At 37.8% G+C, this 14,961-nt stretch overlaps 1 protein-coding gene across 1 annotated transcript in view; it reads right to left on the reverse strand.

Moving 5' to 3' along the window:
• Positions 1–932: 932 nt before the first annotated feature.
• Positions 933–14,961, reverse strand: part of LOC137283499 (kelch-like protein 3) — a 200,517-nt gene continuing 186,488 nt past the window's right edge. The window contains exon 12 of the mRNA XM_067815032.1: positions 933–2,271. Within this exon, the coding sequence (XP_067671133.1) occupies positions 2,096–2,271 (176 nt within the window). The 3' untranslated portion in view covers positions 933–2,095. The remainder of the gene's footprint in view (positions 2,272–14,961) is intronic.

Below are 14,961 nucleotides of genomic sequence, written 5' to 3' on the forward strand. Positions count from 1 at the left end.
TAAATGAAAACAGGGAAGAAATCACAAAGTGATGAATGTCTCTGGTAAAACCCAACAAAATCTTGCTGACAAACACAATACAATGAACACACTATCAAATGTTTCTCATGTGCAACTTTTTACAATGAATTGCATTGCCTTAGGCAATTCTGCAAAATATATGATTTACTATTCCAGTGTATCATTGAAAGATCAGATCAATATCAGTGTACACATAAAGTTAACATGTCAGGCAACCAAGCCTGTTGAGATCAGTTCCATTACCAAACAACAGGAGACTCATCTCCACAGCAGTCAGAACTGAGCCCAACCAAAACGCATCCAGGAAATGCACTTCAAAAGTGGCATCTGCTGTGCTCAAACACTTATATCACAATAGAGCTTTGTACAAATATATCACATTGAAACCTATTCAGACTGGATTTTTACAAAATGCCAAGACACACAATCGTTGTCTTAACGAAGTAAACACTTACTTCAGTAAAAATGTTTCAACAGCAAAAACTCCAATGGTCTGTCACACCAGACATTGACTTAATTCTTAGTTGGTCGCAATCATTAAATCAGGTGTAGCTACGGATAAACAGACATGTTGTGAATGCACAGATACGCAAATTGTAGACTCATCTATGAATGCTATTATCCGAGTATTTTTCACAGATAGTTTGTTTAGCAAAGAGGTTGTATCCCATTAGTCATATGCCCACTTCTCATATGGCTACTAGGCACAAGGTTATGAACCGGATTATTTAAGACAACAAGGGTCATGGTCCCTATGATACAATGACTCATCCTTTTTCCTTCTGTCAGATTGAACTGATATTCAACTTTGCATACCAATTGTTTTGAATGTGTTCTTAGAAAAGCTGGGGAAGAATATATTTCCATTTCTGATTCGAATTAAAGTATTATGCAGATTTTAGGAAATATTATTTTTAAAAGTTTGAGACTACTCACATAGATTATTTAAGAGTAATAACATAAGTACTGATCTAAGCTCGAAGAATTGTCCTGTATTGGTCATTATGGCAGGTTTAATAGAAGTAGAGTATGTCACTTCAAAGTGAGGGAAGGTTTTGTTTCAAGGTCATCTTGACAACAAGAACTCTATAAAGGAACACTGTATTCACTGGCTGTGCATCATGAAGGGTTGCAGTGGCAGAGGACAACTCATATCAATCATGTCAGTGGGATATTTGTATCCACCAGAGATCTAACTTCAGTGAATGGTGAAAACAAATAGTAGTATTTCAGTATGTGACCAAAGTACAGAAGAAATGTTTGGATGTGATGAAATGTTTTATATATTTATACTGCTAATGACATATTTCAATGCATGGAACCACCTCATCCTCAGTGACTAATCCTTATCCAAACATCTTTACCTGTAACTCGTTAACCTAATCAATACAAATCTGCACGCCAATCAGTTGAAACCTGTACATAAGTTGAAGCTTGTACATCAATCAATCGAAGCCTGTACATCAATTAATAGAACCCTGTATATCTTGTTACCCATTGTTATCTGTCTACTGTTGTGTGTATATATACTACAACCCTTTAGTTTTACCCTCACTTCACCTGAAGAAGAGACTAGGAGCTGTCTTGAAACGTTTTGACCTTGTATAATAAAGAAGTTGAACCATAAAGCATTTTTAGTTTAAAAATAATCCACCATGACATGATGCATACGTATATAAGACGTATGACTGATGGGGTGACATCTGCAAGAAGGACATGAGCAAATATACATGTACTTGACATAGGTGACAGAGCTCACTCTAACACAAGGTACACTTGTTTAGACTATAAAATTCTATTTACCAAAACTTCATATTAACACTTATTCTTCATAAAGACCTCAGTCAACACAAAATGGTGTGCCAAAGCATCATAGACACCCATGCAAATTTATATGACTCTGCTTCTCATTCAAATTCAGTTATAGTACAAATCATCTCATCTGTGTTTACAAGTAGTTCTCATGTGTTGTAAGCAGTGGTATATTGTTTCTTGTTCATCTCATCTGAGAAAGTAGGATGCTGATGATTTTATAATGATGATCCTGGTGAAGCTGCTGCTGCTGCATAAAGAGCTATAAGATGGGCTTGTCTATCACAGTAACCCCAGCATAACTTCTGCCTGTCATCATGCTTGATGGAAGCAATGTCCATGTGTTAGACTTCGGGTCAAAGCATTCCACAGAACCCAAATTTGAAGATCCATCATCTCCACCTACTACAAACAACTGTCCACCATTGGCCACCACACCTGCAACAGCACATGCAGATAAATAAGGTGAGTTTCAGTGCTATGGTACTTATATCAAGTCAACTTCCTCAAAAACAAAACAACATTTACAAAATTTGCTGCTAGTATTCACTTACTGGCATACTGTAAATCTAACATAGGTAACATAGTGTCCATATAAATGCAACCCCTCCCTTGTCCAAGCGCAAGAATATTAATCGATGTTCGTGTGAAGTGTACAGAGATGTAATACATTTCCTTAATCCAACATTACATTAAGGGGATAAAATGGTAAATAGAAACGCTTATTGACACTGTTTACATGTTAATTCTGTTGACAGGCTATGTCTGTTTCCCCTACTTCCCTGTGTTGTCGATTGTTGATTTCCTTTCAAACTCTCAGAAACAAAGCCCATCCCTCCATTTTGAGATTTAGTCTGAATTGTTTCCATAGAAACCAAGAACATTTTGGTCTAAAAATATTGAACGTTTTTTAGTTATGCTCCGGCAACAAAATGATTACAGACGGATGGACAGACAGATGAGGCATCAATTATATTCCCCCGCATTACATGTTGGGGGGGATAACTAGAGTCGTCAGAAGATGACATATCCCACCGGCCCCCACATATTTGAAAGGACAAATCATCTGAAGGTTACTTGATGTATTCTTAGATATAGTTTTCATGAATTCCATGGAAACAATTAAAAAAATAAATGCCATATATCTGTAAACAGGAAAAGGCACCGCTTCAAGATCTGTCTCATATATCTGCCAAGATCTGTTGAAAGATATCAAATGGTTTTCGAGTTGTGCTCCGGAAACGAAGCCTATCCCTCCATTTTGAGACTAAGTCAGAATCGTTTCCATGGAAACATAAGAAAATAATAAATCACAAAAAACCTGTAGATAGCAAATGGCACCACTTTGGGTTCTGATTGATATATCTACTGCATTTTGCAGAAGAAATATTGAACAGTTTTTGAGTTTTGCTCTGAAAATGAAGCCCACCCCATCATTATCTTTGTATTTTATTTCAGTAAAACTTGATGAAAAATTGTCCCAGCCAGCTGCTCCATGAGAGTGGGAAGCATATTTTCTCTCGAACCAAATAACCTATCTGAAAATTCATGTCCGTCTAAGATACTAGCAGAGGAAGGGTAACTGAATTATGTTGCTCCTCTTAAATTCCCATTGTAATATTACAAACAATGTGAACAAGACCACATCGAAGATCGTTTTGATATTTTATAAACACAGAGATTGAAAATATTGAAATGAATTTGCTCACTGATAATCCTTCCTAATGTATTTTTCTATGTGTACTTTGCTGTGGAATCCTGATTTACAAACTTCCACAATTCTGGACTTCATGAACTGCCAGCATTTATATTCAGGTATATAACACCACCATACCACAAAGAAGATCCAAGATAGTCTGCACTTGTACACTGACCCATCTTCCACAAATAGGAAACCTGTGATGCAAATTCTTTGAATAGAGGACGCACAGCTATCCAACTAATTAATAGGTTTGAAATAGAAGTACACTAAAGAAAATAAAACTTTAAATTAACTTATTAAACTGCTAATTACTAACGAATCTAAGGAGAAAAGCATTTTGTCAATAAAATTACATATGGACATTATTGCTTCTTAAACAATGGTAATCTTTGTTTATTAGATTTGAGACCATATCCCTGGAGGACAAAACACTAATTCTGATCTATTTCCTATTCTGACATACCTACTAGTGTTATGTGTTATGATACTAGTAATGTTCACTTTCAGAATGATTTTTTTCGTAAATATATTATTTTACAAATGTCTTAACTTATTAAGCCCAAGAGCCACTTCACTACTTAACACCTGGAACCCTGGGCTGTTTGCCTGGCTCCCTGTGGCGCGACTTATTAGGGTTATTCACGCCTGATATCCCTGGCTTGTTTCAGGGATTACAGGAAACTGTCTCGTCATACAAGCAAGTCCTGATTGTTTAACTGTGTTGTAATGATATACGTTGAAAGAAAGCAGGTGTGAATACATGTACATATAATATATGCAACTTTTTATGTATTTTATGGCACTTTCTCTTGTATACCTTCAATGGATTGTACATATCTATACTTCCTTAACATGTGTATGTATTCTTGGTATGCGAGACACGAGTCATACTTAAACAGATTGTCCCTCTCATATCATTGTGTGAGGTCAAATTGTACAAAACTATGTAAGTGGCAGTAAACAAGAATTTACATAATGCTTAATAATAATATGTTGCTAGTGTATACTGTACATATTAAGGAAAGTACGAATACGCTAGTCTGTGACTTACATGGAGCAGATTCACAGTTTGTAAATTTGGTTCATCTAGATTTACCGCAGAAAACATGTTATCATACGAACATACATATATACATGTTGTATAATGCTTACCCTTTGCACATATGTAAGACAAGGAGTCATGGGATGGGGCTTCAAAGTTCTCGAATGGAACATTTTGTATCTCAACTGTTCAATATAGAGGCTGATTTGTTATCTATGACCAATCGTATGACCAATGAGATACCTGTCACAGCGGAAATGGCACTAAACAGCTTGGATACAGATTGATTATTCACTAAATCGTTGACCAATTAATACGCTGGATTTCGGTCTTGTCAACTTTAGCTATCATGAAAAGTTTGTGTATTAATTGCGAACATACATAATCGTAATGATGCATGAAATGTACACACAGTACTTATAAGCGCTTTGGCGAGTTTATTTTTCCTCAGAGATCAAAAACATGTTATATTGTTTATCAATAAGTAAAAGAAAGCGATTGAAATAATAATAATAATGAGGGTATTTGTAATGCTCTGAATTCCACACCACAGAAGGTCATGCTAAGAGCGCTACAATCCGATTATTACCCCGGACAACCCAATCCAACCACTGAGTAGAGGCAGTATTTTTTTGCACACTGTTACGCATGAACATCATAATTCAAGTTCATGTATTATAGAATTCAACAAGAGTCATCAGAAGATGACATATCCCCCCCGGCCCCCACATGTTTGAAACGACAAATAATCTGGGAGTTACTCATTGTTTTTTAGACTTTAGAAGTTTGAATTGTTTCCATGGAATTCATGGAAATTATAAATGCCATATATCTGTAACCAGCAAAGTCACAATTTCAAGATCTGTCTCATATATCTGCCAAGATCTGTTGAAAGATATCAAATGGTTTTCGAGTTGTGCTGTGGAAACGAAGCCCATCACTCTATTTTGAGACTAAGTCAGAATTGTTTCAATGGAAACCAGGAAAAATAAAAATGCCAAAACATTGTAAATATCAAAAGGCACCACTTTGGGGTCTGCAACACATATCTGCCAAGTTTCACGGACAGATAGTAAGAAGTTTTTGAGTTCTGCTCCGGAAACAAAACACACCTCTCACTTTTGAGACTAGGTCCGAAACATTTCCATGGAAACCGAGAAAATAATACATCACAAAAACCTGTACATAGCAAAAGGCACCACTTCAGCTTCTGACTGATATATCTACCAAGTTTTGCAGAAAAATACTGAACGGTTTTTGAGTTCTGCTCCAGAAACAAAACACCCCTCTCACATTCGAGACTAGGTCCGAAACGTTTCCATGGAAACCGAGAAAATAATATATCACAAAAACCTATTGATAGCAAAAGGTACCACTTTAGGTTCTGACTGATAAATCAACCAAGTTTTGCAGAAAAATATTGAATGTTTTTTGAGTTCTGCTCCGGAAACGAAGCCCACCCCACCATAAGACTAACACCAAAATGTTCCGTGGAAAAACAAAAAAAATATAAATGCCAAAAATCTGTAAATAGCAAAAGGCACAACCATAGGCTGAGATTACTATATCTATCAAGTTTGGTCTAAAAATATTGAACTGTTTCTGAGTTATGCTCTGGAAACAAAATGATTACGGACGGACAGACAGATGGACGAACAGATGAAGCGTCAACTATATCCCCCCGCATTACATGCTGGGGGGATAAAAAGTGACACGATACTGAATTATTATACTGTATCCCCCCCAAATATATATGAAGATGGGCATGCCTATATTCATATTGAAAGCAAATGAGGTTCAGAAGATTATAGAGGGAGGCATGACTCCATAAAACAGGTTGTCCAAGATAAAACAGTTCATTAGTTTGTTTTACACTTGTCATGGTACAACCCTTTCCACAAGGGCGTAACTGGACATACATTCTAACAGAGGTTGTCATTTCGAGGCTGAAAGAGGTGTTCAAATATCTCATTACTCTTAACAAATGTACTAAAAGGTTTCAGTGTTGCAATAACACTGACGCATATATCATATTATGTTATGAGTCGATGCAAGAGTTATCACTTGATATTCGATTATGTAACATTATCAATTTTAGATTTTTGAAAAAATAAATAGTCGCAATACTGTTAGGTCTATATTAGTAACTTCGTTTAATTCAAATCTATACAAATATGAATGAGTGAGTGAGTTTAGTTTTACACCGCACTCAGCAATATTCCAACTATATGGCGGCAGTCTGTAAATAATCGTGTCTGGACCAGACAATCCAGTGATCAACAATATGAGCATCAGTCATAGCATTTGGGAATCGATGACATGTGTTAACCAAGTCAGCGAGTCTGCCCACCCGATGCCATCATCTCTTACAAGAATAGTCACCTTTTATGGCAAGCATAGGTTGTTGAAGGCCTATTCTACCTCGGGACCTTCATGGGTCCAAACATGGATGAATTACTGTATTGTTATTTATGTCTACGATTCATTATATAATATATTAAAAGGTAAATTCAAAGTATTCTACTCTGAATGCTTTGTATGTCCTTGACATTTTGCATTTTGTTTTATATTTAGTAGGTAGTACTTGCATTTAGAAGGTTTTGTAGCCTTCTCACTGTTAATTCAATCAACTGGCAAAAACAGTATTATAGTATTCACTACCAATGACGAGTAACACTAACCTCTGTAACAATATCTCATAATCCCCTTTCTCACTGACATGTGTTCATTTACATGTATAAGCCTTTGACATTGAGTAGCAATTGTTATCATAACACTTCACATACTTCTTCTAATTAACACAAAAGGTAAACCCTCTTGTAAGAAAAGCTAATCTTTGAGTGAGTGAGTTTAGTTTTATGCCGCACTCAGAGCAATATTCCCGTTATATGGCGGCGGTCTGTAAATAATTGAGTCTGGACCAGACAATCCAGTGATCAACAACATGAGCATCAATCTGCACAATTGGGAACTGATGACATGTGTCAACCAAGTCAGCAAACCTGACCACCTGATCCCATCATCTCTTACAAGCATAGTCACCTTTTATGGTAAGCATGGGTTGCTGAAGGCCTTTTCTACCCCAGGTCCTTCACAGGTCAGCTAATCTTTGATCAGAACTATTAAATTGATTGAAATAATAGGTACAGTAGGAGTTTTAGAAGTTAGACGCATATGTAAGTCTCTCGCTGAATGAATGGTGCTTTTTGTTCCCTCCCATACATGGTTCTCGGAACATGTAGGTATGCATCTTGTAGATCTGTGCTGGCTAGATAGTCTGCCAGTCAGATGAGGAGTCTTAGTTGAGAAGGATGTAACATCTTAAAATGTTCTGGCATCTGTAGAAACGTTTTGTTGAATTCCTTCATGTTGTAAATCAGTCCGAATTTCTCTCTGGAATTCTTCTTCTGTACTAGGAAAGTTGGTGAGTAAAAGCCGGGCGTTAGACTCTGTGGCTGTATTACTTCTACTGCTCCCTTCTGCAACATTGTTGATATAGCATCGGTCAACTTGTCTAGTGGATTGTCTGCGTAGATGATGGGAGTTGGTAGTTTTGTGAGCGAGGGTGTATCCTCCAGTGGAATCCTGTAGCCGTCTCGCACAATATTCATGACATAATTATCGTTGAGGATTCCCCAATTTTGCCAGTAGAGTTGAAGACGTCCACCCACTTGAGACAGTTGTATGGGAACAGCTGGGGGTGGAAGACTCAAGTCATTCCGAAACTGATCTTCAGTGTTTATTTCCTCCACCGTCCCTAGACGTTCTTCCTGACGTCTGAGAGCATTTACTTCCTCCATATGGGTGACGAAATGAAGAAGACAATTTCTCCCCTCTATCGTAGAATTTCTTGTCCCTCGCTCTTTGAAGCCTGGAGAACTTGGACTTGCTAGTGCAACGCTGATTTGTCTGTTTAAGGACAGAAGTCAAAGTGCTGATGGATTTGATCATCATAGCTTCCCTTGAATCTTGCATAACCAATCTTGCTATCTCTTCAATCCTCCCTCCAAACACAGTAGGTGCAGACCATGGGGCTTGATACAAAGACTTTGTGAAGTTTTCACTCCATGACACGGCAGACAGGAGCCCGTCTCCGAAGTAAATTAAGACCCGCAGTAGTAGAGGCTAGATGTTTGGACATAAACTATTGATCCCTCATCTGTGTGATAAGTGCAGACAGGATCATCCCTTCTTCGTCATTAGCAGGATTGCTAAATTTTGTAATTAGAGTCTCGTTGATGGCTCTAGATCGAGCTAATCCGAAGAAAGTTCATCTTGTAGTAGTGTCAAGTTGCGACAGCCTCTTGTCTTTTTCTTTATAAAATCTGCTGCAAGTTGAGTTGATGACTTTATAACCTTTGTCTACATCAGGTGCTCTGATGAATGGTTCCATGTCATGAAGAGGGAAACGACATGCATTCAATGGTGGCACATGTTGCTGTTGAAACTTGGTTGCCGTCTTGAATGCTTTAGATCTCAGGGATCGTAGATAAAGGAGCTATCGGCGGGAATGTTAATGTATCAATGTCATCATTCTTAATTTTACACGTGTTGAATTCATTGGAATCCTTAGATGGTGAAACAAGGTTTAAGCCATCTGTGACCCATGATGTGACTTCTGAATCCGAGAAGAGGGCTTCTTCCAGTGAGAACTCTCAGTGGTGACTAAGTTTGTTCTTCCTAGAGTAAGACGAATTCATAGATCGCCGAAGATCCCGACTGCATGAATTTAAGTCTGAAGGGGAGGATGACTGCATATGGCGCCTTCTATGAACAGGGAAGACTGAAGGAGACCTTCTCCATCGACAAGTCAATCCGAAAGTGCACTCATGCGAGCACAGGATGTCAGTCCCCCGAGTATAACTACTCATGCGAGTGGACTCTCTTGGCATGGGTGTGTCTTTCTCTGTACTGTGACCCGATGACCGGGACCTGGATCTTCTGGAGTGCGTGCATGCATACACCTCTTCGTCATCTTCCGACGTGAGTGCAGGTCTAGATGAATGATCTCGCTGATTCGTAGTCGACATAGTTGACGAGTGCAGTCATCTTTCTTCTTCCAACTGTCGTTCCATACAATTCATCATCTGCATTGTAAATTGTTGCATGAAGACGCCTACGTCGAATGCCTGCGATGCGTGCAGTGACAACTATGTTAAAGAGTTGTCTACGATGCCCAAGGTTGCAGTCGACATCTGTGATGTCTGCTGTAGATGAAAAGGGTTCTAAGGCATTGATGATACTGTCGGTGTCAATCTAGTTGCTGACGCACGTTGATTATGTTGATTGATGCCTTCACTCTGTATCATCAACAAAGCCTCATGAAAAAATTGGCATTCTTCTAGCGGGACAATCTCTCTGCCGAATGATTTCTTCATCAAAGAAGGATGATTCTGCGATGATCTTGAAGACGAGGACTTCAGCTTCGACGACTTAGATTTCTTGGCCTGAGACCTGCCTCACCAGACGGTCTCTTCTGAGTCTTAAGAGACGACTCGACCAACCCTGGACACAACCTCGGAGTTACGCTGGCATATCACTGGAATGAATCTCAGCATCAATAATTAAACGGTTACCCGATTTTATTTCACCAGATTCACCCCCTGGAACCACCTGCAGAGGTGCAGTGATGGGGTGACTGTCCGCCTGCATTTCATGAATGCACAGGTTCTGATGGTGATATATGGAAAGTTTCAAGTTGCTAGGTTAAACATGAAGAAAGCATTCATCAATTATCAGCAGAACACATCTTTTCACATAGACAAATACTTTTCAAATATATTTCCATTTTTCCTATGAATGACAAACAAAGTTAATATGTATCACCAGTAGTACCCTGTGTGAAAAGAGGAAGTCATTCAGATCAAAACTGAACAAGTTATTGTACAAAATGTAAACCTGATATTCAGTGAAGTGATCGTGGGAGTACAGTGAACACATAATTCAGTGAATGGATGTTTGGAGTATGCAGTGATTGGAAATTTCTGTACACTTTTCTTAAAATTTATAGAAAATATGAAAAAAGTAGGGTTTTCGATGTAGCAAAGTATATTTTCAGTTTCAGCAACATGAATGAGGGGATTAGGTGTGAATATTGACCTTCTATGGATGACTTTCCTGCAGATGTCAATCACTGTGTGCAGAAACACAGAGATTTGCAAATAGAGACAATGACCATAACACTTAATAAAAACAAAGGCAATAATTCATATTTACCAAGCGTACACGTATGACAATGTATATCAAACCAACTTGAGGGTACTAAAAAGACATTACCTACCTGCAAAAACTCTACCCATCTAAATCACTACCCATAGTACCTTAAGCCATAGCTAGTCCCCTATGCAAACCGCAAACCAGAGACACATGTGAAAATTTGTCAGTGATGTCATTTGGTGGAAATATGCGCCATACTCTGATAGATATCCAGAAGCACCGGTCGTCGACGTTTAAAGGCAGCCAGACTCTGCTGTAGGCGACTTGCATTTCGTCCACCACTTACACCACTAACACCACGTCACAGGCAACAAGCGCATTCGAGAGGAAGTAGACATCATGACCAGTGGTCTCGTGTGCTCTTTACAGATGAAAACAGATTCAATTTGTACGTCAAAGGTGGTCGGCAGGGGAGAAACAGACAAGGCATTGATTGTATCTCCTCTCCACCTCCCCAGGATAACAAACCCATGTAGCCACTTTTTAGCATACACACAATACAAGTTGTTCACTGTCCAGGAGGCGAACATGGGTTGATGTATCCTGGATGTTGGTTTATGTTCACTATGTTCATTTTGAATTATTTGAAGCAAGGGTACAGGACCTTTTGTAGCCATTGCTAGAATTTGCTAAGAAACCAAATTTAGAGTTATCTCCCTTCCATCGCATTTGCCAAAATCAGTATTTTCCGTATAACAAACGTGACTCATTGTAACTCGAGATAAAGAATTACTACGGCGAAGTACCAAATAAGCCCGGCATTCCTAGTGGCAGGAAAATGTTACGCACATGTAAGCGGATCCCATTGAGAATAACAGAAATGCGCTCAGCCAATCACAAAGCGACATCTAGGCGTGAAATGTGATAATAAACATTATGATGACACCCTTAGTTCTATCATTTCTAATAAACGTTTCTAGGCTTGTGTTAGGCTGTACATCAATTGACCCTTTATTAATGATGACTGTAGTCAGTTCGCTCAAAAGAGGACGATGAATTTTAATCGAACACGGAAATTGTTAAACATAGCATACTCAGTGAAACGCTGATTATAATCAAACCATCATACCAACACTGTGAGGATTTTTTCTCCTAAAAATAAACGTTGTTTATCATATTAAAATATTCAAAGTTCACTGTTTGTTACGAGGGAGGAGTGCAGAGAAAGGGACAGCCACGTGTTCGTGAAGCCCACCCACAAGTGCTGAGAGAGTAATGTTTTCATTAACGTGTGTTGTGCCGTCTCAATCTTTTCTCGCACAATAGCTGGGACTTTAATTTCTGATTCTATGCCAATGAAGCTTAGATCCAAACAATGTATTTCAGTCATCTTCACTTCTACATGGTCCAGGCGCATGTTTGAAAAAGCTGTACAATACTGATCACTGCAAGAAAAAATACGATCACTGCAAGCATGCACAGTGGGTGTGTTCAGTCATTGGAACCCAATCACTTCACGATCACATTTAGATAGATAAAATGAATATTATGCATTCAGTAAGGCAAAGATATCACATATATGTGGAAAAGTCTATCATTAACAATATTGGCTTATTGTAAAATCAAACCATTAGGAAATAAACTTAGTATTTGTCTACGTGAAAAAGATATGTTCTGTCGATAATCGATGATTATCATCATGTTTCATGTTTAACCTACCAGCTTGAAACTTTCTATTTACAACCACCACATCCTGTGCATTCATGAAATAATATTTCAACCATACCGTTCGTGTTTCACCAATGGGGACTAGATTTTTAACACCGATCATACATTCACCACCAAAACAAGCACGCAATCTCTGCAAACACAGTCGAACAGTCACCCCATCACTGCATTCTGCAGAACAGTGGTTCCATTGGGTGGATTTAGACGTGGCTTATGTGAGCCGACATTGCTTATCTCCAGCATGTATGTGAACACACTGTAAATATAATAAGAAGTCTGCTTCAGACAACTTTGCACAAAATTTACGAGTATGAGCAGAACAAGAACTGACTAAGTCTCAGTTGATGTAATACGTGTTAGAAGAAGGCATAATATTCACAAATTTGCATAAGAATAATATATATATACAAGCCAAAAACCGCATACAACACAAATTTAGTTAGAAAAACCAGAAGAATGAAAGACTTATTGCTGTGTACAGGACCCCGGGTGCTTCCAGCTGCCTTCATCGAGGGATAGGGAGAGAGTGAAGTATCATGGCCGATAAGCTGACCATGCGTTGGAAAGGGAGGTAATACTTGGGTGAGTGTGATTTTACGTCTGCTTCTTTTAGAATGGAACTTCAAGGGATTTCAGGTGTTCCACTTCCTTCGCCAGGAAGAGGAGATCAGCAATTAAGCATGAGTCAGGATAAGGAAAAATAAATAAAGTCATGCCATGTGACTCGATGCATGGCTCGATACACCATTTAGAAATTTCACTTGCGCATCCAAACTGCAAAGTGTAACCTCATACTTGCGGCCATATTTATACCTATTTGCACAATGTCCATGTTCATATTTTACTGTTAAAAACAGACTTCACTTGGGAAATACACTGATGATCCAAACTGTCTTGGAGCAATGATTACACTGATTTTATGAAGTAATATGAAATTATCATACCAGACCCAGAATAATTTTGTTGTAGTGATACTACAAATATGGAATGATAAGGAATATCAAAACTACAAGTGACAGATAATTAATTGTTGAGCAGGAGGTGCAACTTGTGTCAGTCTGAGGCATCAAGGTAATCATGTAAGGTGGCACCATGCAGGGACAAATAGATTTCTTTTCCTTAAGCTCTGTAATGAGTGTTTTTTCACTGTCCAGTTTCTAGCTATTTCATTAAGATTTCAATTTGGAATTTTTCATTGCCATATGTTTGTGGCAAATACATATATCAAATGCTTCCAGACCCTTAACAAAAGAGCTCAGTCCTTAGCATTTTGTTATTCAAAGAAGACTGTTCTTGACATTTCTTGTTTTATGATGGTTTAGTCTATTGAACACTAAATAATTGGAGTATATCATTATCAGACACTTCAGCAAACAGCAACAATTATTGAAAGTTCAATAGATTCATTTCATATTATGACATTGGTCCTAAACCCAGGAAAAGATAATAAGGTAGGACAATTTCTATTTACAGATTATGAGGCCTTTGTTGTTTCTTTTTTCATCAAATGATAACATTTTCTGAAAAATGTACTGTTACTGCAACAACATAAATGACATTAGTTAATTCACCCAACAAAGAGGTACTGTTGAAACATCTATCCATATATTTTATGGTATACATGTAGTTGTATTAAAGAATTATGTAAATTTGTCAGTTTCCAACATCACTGAAAGACATTAATTAAAAATTTTATTTATTTACACATTGCTAATGCATTGACAGATCCTGAGTGTCTTTCCCCATGACTATTTGTGAGAGAAAAATACTTGTCATATTATTAATATCAATTAACATATGAAAATATATGAAAAGGTTTAATGTTAATAACCAGCTATCAAACATAAAGCATTGAAAAATCTATCATAATTATTCAGCAAGAACGTTAATTTATTGCATAAAATTATGAATGTAATTCAACTTGTTCTGAAGTGAGACATATAATTTTTGCATACATGTAATATGAACACAGTATTTATTGCAGAGTCCTGAATTTCATGTGTAACTAAAACTGCAATTGTTAAAATTTAAATATTTTAGATATTTAAATACTTATGTTACCATAGGACTTATGCATACTAACCTCAAGCTTCGCTAGAAGAGATCAGACAGTCGTTAATTCACCATTCCCTAAATGGCTACCTCATGTAATCCATGAATGTTGTCATGGAAGTAATGTGATCTCCCCACTCTCGCAAGCGTGAACAATCTAAAATTCACTTTTACTGGCAACAGGAAGGTCCAAAGAGTCCAAAGTGGGGAGTAGCATCCAGCGTTGGGAGGGAGTCACCGCCCTATGGTAAGGTAAGTATTTAAATATCTAAAATATTTAGATTTTAACAAATTTTTAACTTACCTTACCATAGGTCTTATCCATATGGCTTTGACAGATGGATGGTGGTGTGGACTTCATAGGACCATCCTTCAGCAACCAGAGCACATGCACAGGAGACCTGGGAAATCAATGCCAACAGTCAAAGGACAGACCTGGAAACAAGAC

The sequence above is a fragment of the Haliotis asinina genome, chromosome 5, assembly GCF_037392515.1.
Source record: "Haliotis asinina isolate JCU_RB_2024 chromosome 5, JCU_Hal_asi_v2, whole genome shotgun sequence".
Classification (NCBI taxonomy): Eukaryota; Metazoa; Mollusca; class Gastropoda; order Lepetellida; family Haliotidae; genus Haliotis; species Haliotis asinina.